At 33.5% G+C, this 6882-nt stretch overlaps 1 protein-coding gene across 1 annotated transcript; it reads right to left on the bottom strand.

Moving 5' to 3' along the window:
• Positions 1 to 4850: 4850 nt before the first annotated feature.
• Positions 4851 to 6331, bottom strand: LOC139490865 (myb/SANT-like DNA-binding domain-containing protein 3). The gene is made up of 2 exons (XM_071277993.1): positions 5938 to 6331; positions 4851 to 5029 (listed from the first exon to the last, which is right to left on the bottom strand). Exons 1-2 carry the CDS (start codon positions 6329 to 6331, stop codon positions 4851 to 4853), a joined length of 573 nt encoding a protein of 190 aa, XP_071134094.1.
• Between the last annotated feature and the right edge of the window lie 551 nt (positions 6332 to 6882).

Below are 6882 nucleotides of genomic sequence, written 5' to 3'. Positions count from 1 at the left end.
AAATCCGAACAAAAAAGAAGAAAAAACAAGATACAAGCTGCATTTGTAGTTCAAAGCAAATTCCAACTAATAGATAAATAGATCGTTAACAAAATGACCTTATATAATGCAGAAACATAAGTTATGACAGGATGAAGGAACAAAAGTGGCTATAACTGTATAGCACGGATAAAACAAATATTCATATACACTAATATTGCTTTACATTCTAAAACAAATTTTAGGATTTACAGAAGAAAATCAAAATAAGGAATGAACATACCTGAGAGAAAAACACAACTCTAACTCAAATATATTTTTTCTGAAGGGTATCTTAACAAAAGATAAATTAATCATCAGCAAACTATACCCCGGTTCAGAGTAATTATGGTATTTGTCTTGACATTGATGAGTTAACTGTATACTGTCGTCACTGAGCAATGGGGGGCTCTTTTGTCGATTTCATTCAGACAATGAAAGAAATGTATGTTTTAACGTTGATGAGTAAGCAAAATACAGAGGTCAACATATCATGACAGTCCTTCAATCTTTATAGTTAAAATATTTTTTATGAATACGTGTAAGTGATTACGGCAATCAACAGTTGCACCTGCACTTGTAAATGTACAAAGTGACTTTTTTTTTCATCAGGGAAGGTCAATATACACCTTCCGTCGTGTAAATGCATCGTTGTTCTGTGGTTCCCTATTTGGAGGTTTGATATTATATCCTTAAATTAAATTCATATTTGGTATTGTCATCGTTTACGTGTTTTGAGAATTCAGTTTTAAAACACAAGAACGGACGACAGCACTTATTTCCATTCCTTCATCTCTAGTTTTAATACATATTACTAAGTATTCACAATTGCAAACACCGCCTTTTTCATGAGAAGCAACCGTTGTGTTGCGCGTGTAAATACCATTAGTCGCATTTTGTGAAGTAACATTGAGAAGGGATTTTAAGATAGATTAATGTTTTGTTCGTTTGCAAGAATAGCACTGTATACTTTGAAAACTTCATTTTGAATTTGATGAAGTACCAACAAAGATAAAACTTAGGGAAAAACTTACTGTTATTTTAAAGATGAACTCTGCGGTTTCATCATTGTGTGATCATATTTTTCTGCGTCACGGTTTTTGGTACCACTGAAGAATCTTTTGAATACTTTGAAATTAGTTAATTTATGTTTTCAAAGCACATCGCAGTTAGGAGCAAGGACAGACATGTCAGATTCGAGTCGAATAACACGGGGATTGTTGTGTCTATCTAGTAAAAAGCAGCGTTCATGACCATAAACCATATTTACATGAAATTGAAGTAAATACGTAGTAAATATGTAGAGATCATTAAATGGCCATCAGAAGACAGAAAGCGAGAAATTAAAAATGGTTATTATGAAAATGGTGGATTTCCTGGAGTTATAGGATGCATTGATGGCACCCATGCGAGGATACAGGCCCCTTCACAAGATGAACCGTCCTTTGTAAACCGCAAAGGATACCACAGTATAAACGTTAAGGCTATATGTGACCATGAGGGTAAATGTAACACTGAACGGAACCGTACCCAAATTGCACCTATTTTGACAATTTTCATCTACATTTATTTATGATCCAGACAAAAGTTTCCGTTATTTTTTTTTGATTTCTAGGCAGTATCTATATCGATCTTTATTAAATACATTAGGAACATCAATTTATATATCTATTTCAATACTGAATCACTGAATTTTGGTACTCGGTGCAAGTTGGGTACTGTTACGTTAGATATGTATATTTAGTAATGACATGCTTTATGAGTGATTATACGACATATTGGACCTTTATATAATTAGTCTAGTATTTAAATCGACGAGATTCTAAATCTTTGGACCTATGTATTCATGAAGAGACGTGGGAATCAAACAGGCGCGTAGCTACGTTTACGTCAAAACGCCCGGGCCGGGCGTACACTTGAATTTTGATAAAAAATATATTTTAATCTAAATAAAATACAAATTACTTATAAATAGTACATCAGCTCTGTAAAGCTTTTTTTTAAATTGCGAATAAAAGTGACGAATTTTACTTTTCGAACAAAAGGTATCATATTATATAGATTTACTAAATGTCTCTCAAAGTCTGAATCTACCAGTTGTGCTTTTTCAGAGATTTCTACCAACTTTCCGTTTATTTAAATGAATTAATTATATTCTGTGATTTGATATGTGGTTTGAATTTTGGCGAGCCTGTGATATTTTTATATGTCGCAAAAGCAATACATATGCAATTCTAAATTTCGTCGTTGGTGTCACTCTTGCCCCTCCCTCCTTTAGGATAAGTGTGTGGTTAAAGGGTGTTTATTTTAAATATCAATACCTTAACCAAACCTTTGTATGGACGTTGGACAGAAACTGTGCATGACAAAAAGAGAAACAGGAGCATAATGATGAAAGTATCTGTTTAATTTTGCCATATTTAGAATAAAAAAAATCTTGTTGAACAAGTTTATACAGTCTGGAATAAAAGATTGTTATATATCAATCACTTTGTCAAACCTTTTTTTGGGGTCCTCTTCACGTACCGTGTTTCAACTATGACGATTTCTTTGAGAATCAGAAACACTGATTTAGATTTAATAGCTAAATTTTTAAGTGTTGATAGTAATTTCAGGATAAACGCAATATATGTACATTGTTGGTAAATTTAAAATTTTAAAATTATTTTTACTCGTCACGAAAGAGGAGAAAAACTCGACTAAGCCTCACTTTTCCTCCTGTTTGTAAAGCACATACAATTGTTTTTTTTTTTACATTTTCCGACAACATAAATAAATATTGTATTTAAACGTGTTTACGATCAACCACGAACACGTATTAAAATTACTGAAATGCAACACATTTTTTTCATTCAGGCAATCCGTGATTAACAAATTTGCTAAGTTTTCATTTTTTTGTCTCGCCTTGACGGAGTCAAAAAGCGAGACATAGGTATGCTGTTTCCGGCGTCGGCAACGGCGGCGACGGCGTCAACAATGTATTAGTTTGTGATTAGGTCTTGTTCATGATGAACCACTAGTGGTAGGTCAATGATATTTGGTATGCAGTTGTATTAGCATTGGTAACATCTCATTACCATGGATATTGTTTTGCCCCTCCCCCTTAGTCAAGGTCTATTGACTTTGAATCTTTTCATAGATTACATGTATTAGTTTGTGATTAGGTCAACTTATGGGGAACTAATAGTGGTAGGTCAATGATATTTGGTATGCAGTTGTATCAGCATTGGCACATCTCATTCCATGGAGATTGTTTAGCCATGTACCTTCAGTCATTGTTCATCGACTTTTAATTTTTTGCAAAACTTACATGTTGAAGTATTAATGCTATTTTAATTTCAACATTTGCATTATCAAAATTACAAAAAGGCGAGACATATCTCTGTGATAACAGTTTATTTTTGTATCCACGTTTATTGTCTGTGATATAAAGTATTCGTTCTATGCTCATATTAAAGAAGAATTTTTTTCCATGGATAGCGTGTAAAAAAATGTGTAATACCTTATAATGTATAAAAAGAAGATGTGGTATGATTTCGAACGAGACAACTCTAAACAAGAGACAAAATGACACGGAAATAAACAACGGTACATGTAGATCACTGTACAGCATTCAACAATGAGCAAAGCCCAAACCGTAAAAAATGAACGAAAAACAAATATGTAACATGGCACAGTTAACCCATTTATCTCTTTATAAATGTCCACTTAACCAAGTGACGCGAGCTAAGGTTATCGTACAATATTGCAAAAATGCATTCATTTCTTTTTGGTAATTGTTGCCTGCTTGATCTAGTAAGTGTATATAAAAAAAAATTCATGCAGCAGTACCGTTTCGGATTATTTTGTTGGTCATTTTACACAGATACAATAGTTTCTTGTATTTGACGAAGATGAAGAACAATAATACAACCCTTGTTCTATTCTATGTGAGCCCTGTATACATGTATAGCCTGAGGCATTTTTCTCTGCTTATTTACTTTAATCCCTTTTAACTTCTTCTGTGTAAATACGGTTTATGAGCTTAATGCATTTTATATAAGTTCAAGGATCAAAGATAAGAAAATATACCTTGCAGAAAAGAGATCTCGAGCTTATTTTTTATAAGTTTAAAATAATGATCGGGATCGGGTGCACTTATTTTAAGAATTAACCAACAAAAATCCATAGCAAACAAAAACTCTTTCAGGTCGTTTCACAAATCTGGTAGCCAGATGGCCAGGCAGTGTGCATGACAGCCACATCTTAAGATGCTCGAAAATTCTAGAACATCTGGAGTTAACGCATAAGCGTGTTGAGGATGGAATTGTCTTAGGTGATAGCGGTTATGGATGCAAAAGCTTTTTGATGACACCGTTCATGAGACCGACAGAGGATTGCCATGAAAGGTTTAATAGAGCACATACTAAGACCAGATGTTGTATTGAAAGGACTTTCGGCTGGTGGAAAAAAAGATTCAACTGTTTACATTCTGGAGTACGTGTTCACCCAGAAAAGGCTTGCACTATGATTATGGCATGTGCGGTGCTCCACAACATCGCTATAAACTTGAAGGAACCAATGGATGATGCTGATGAGGTTGATGATTCGTGCATAGATATACCCTTTAGAGGTCCAGAGGAAGGTCGTACTGTACGTGACCATATTTGCAGAGCATTCTTTGGTTAAACACGCACATAGCGAGTAAAATTCAAATAAAATATCATAAAAAATCATCATTTTTTAGTAAAATTTTGTTGTACAATTGAAACATGTAAATTAACCAATATAAACACACACTCACACACACACGTAAACACACACAAGCTCACACGTACACGAGCAAAAATCTTTTAAAGTTCAAGTCCAAACAAATCACATACTAAGGAAGCCAATTCATGTTTGTCCATCTGTGACCTAAGAATGGCTATTTCAATTTTTAGCTTTTGGTTTTTTAAGTCATAATATTCTGACTGTTTACATAACACTTCATGCTGCTTTACAACTACATCTTCTGGTTTTATCTTTTTCTCTATAATGGGACAAGAAAAACTCTTCAGTGGTCGTTTATGTGGATTTACCGGCAATAAGGGATCCTTATCCTTGTCTAACATGCTGATGCTAAAATATACAACATATAGAATGAAACGTTACTATATATACACAATGTATACAAGACAGGGTTTCATACAAAATGAGCTTCCGATCGGTTAACCCCATTTTATTGACAATAAAATTTCTGAATACAATCTCTGCATGCACCAAGTTATGGCCCTAAGTGGGCATATCATATACAATTTTAACCATGTTAACCTTTATCATAGAAGTGTAAATTGTTCAGGATAAGACAAAATTAACATTGGTTATACCATGGAAGTAATATTTAGATCAGAAAATCAACACAATTTGACCACAAACATAGGAAATGGATGAAACAAGATGTATTCACTTTTTGATCATAAACAGCTGAGAATTTCTTATCAGTTTTCTTTGAGGCTAAACAATTTGTATACATTATACTTGATTGTTTAACATTATACACGTCTTATAAAATAGATGGATATATTCAAATATACACTTAATGTTCATAGTTTGTAGCAACAGATGAAGCTTTCGCTGGAAAAGAAAAATGTACGAAAACGCCACCATGCGACATTCACAAAAAGTCAAGGTGCAATTTGGGTACCGTTACATTATAATATATAATTTCTAACTCTTGATTAAGTTCAAAGTATTTTTCAAAAAGATCTTGTGATTAAAAAGCCGTTTTACTGCTAATATTTTTGACAAATTTACTACGTGAAATGTTAAATGTCTACGGCTATACATATTTTAAGATGAAGTTGACCGTATTCAAAAGGATAATGTGGAATAAACTATAAGCTTGAAATTGAAATATCAATCTTTTAAATATTATTCACAGATAAAATATCAAAGTACCTTCGCCCACGGGACTTTCTTCTCCTGTCAAACCGACAAAACTTGAAGTGTCTTTCATCATTTCGATGATTTTTTGACTTTCCTGGTTGATAGGTGTTGCTGGTGGTCCTCCGCCGGTTTGATGGGTGTGTTTCTTAACATTTTGATACGTCTTTTTGGCATTTGACTGCATGTTTTGCCATTTGACTTTCACTTCTGCCACCGTCCTACCATGTAACCCCAGTGCATTTATCTGTACCGTTATTCCTCTCCAAACCTCAACTTTTGATTTATTTGTTAAACTGTTGGAAAATTTGCTCCTTATAGTAAATAGATTTTTCTCAACTAACTGTCTAAGCAATGAAATTTCTGATGAATCCCAGTTTGAGCGTCTTTTCTTCTTTTCAGCGTCCATATTTTAAATGACGTCGTGAAAAAATACGGGAAATTGTGACGACGTCGTGAAAATGCAGAAATTCACGAAAATTCGCGTGCTTCATGACGTTACAATGAATACTGGGAATGATGAAGGACTTAATTGACTATTAAACCTTAATAGTCACTTAAAAGTCTATTAGTTAATAGAAGCCTTAATAGTGATTCGTGCAATGCTATTAACTCACTCTATTAACTAATAGTCAATTAGATATTTAATAGTCTATTAGGAGTTAATAGTCTATTAACTTAATAGACGATTGTGCAACCCAGTCCAGAAAACGTGTATTTTTTTTTCTTGAGTGTTACTTTTGACGTAACCAAAACCGGATTTTAGGATTGTTTTTTCACATACGTTTTACATTAACCTCGAATCAATGTGAATAACATTGATACGTGGTTATATGTTGACAGTAATACAATTTCCAACTATTCTTTCTATAAAAAAAAATGTTGACTGGTCTCAATCTAAAAAGTCGCTCCTCTACCGGTTTATCTGCCCGAAAGCTTAGTTTTAACGTCAATCTTCAA

Source organism: Mytilus edulis, chromosome 1 (genome assembly GCF_963676685.1).
Source record: "Mytilus edulis chromosome 1, xbMytEdul2.2, whole genome shotgun sequence".
Taxonomy (NCBI): Eukaryota; Metazoa; Mollusca; class Bivalvia; order Mytilida; family Mytilidae; genus Mytilus; species Mytilus edulis.
Note: the sequence above shows the minus strand (reverse complement) of the source record. Positions and strands in the feature narration are given on the sequence as shown.

Bases quoted from the DNA above. Each gene is read 5' to 3' on its own strand.
- LOC139490865 (XM_071277993.1), bottom strand. From the start codon at position 6,331: ATGGACGCTGAAAAGAAGAAAAGACGCTCAAACTGGGATTCATCAGAA. The intron at 5,030-5,937 runs GTACTTTGATAT...GTCCCATTATAG, and splicing joins AGAAAGTCCCGTGGGCGAAG to AGAAAAAGATAAAACCAGAA.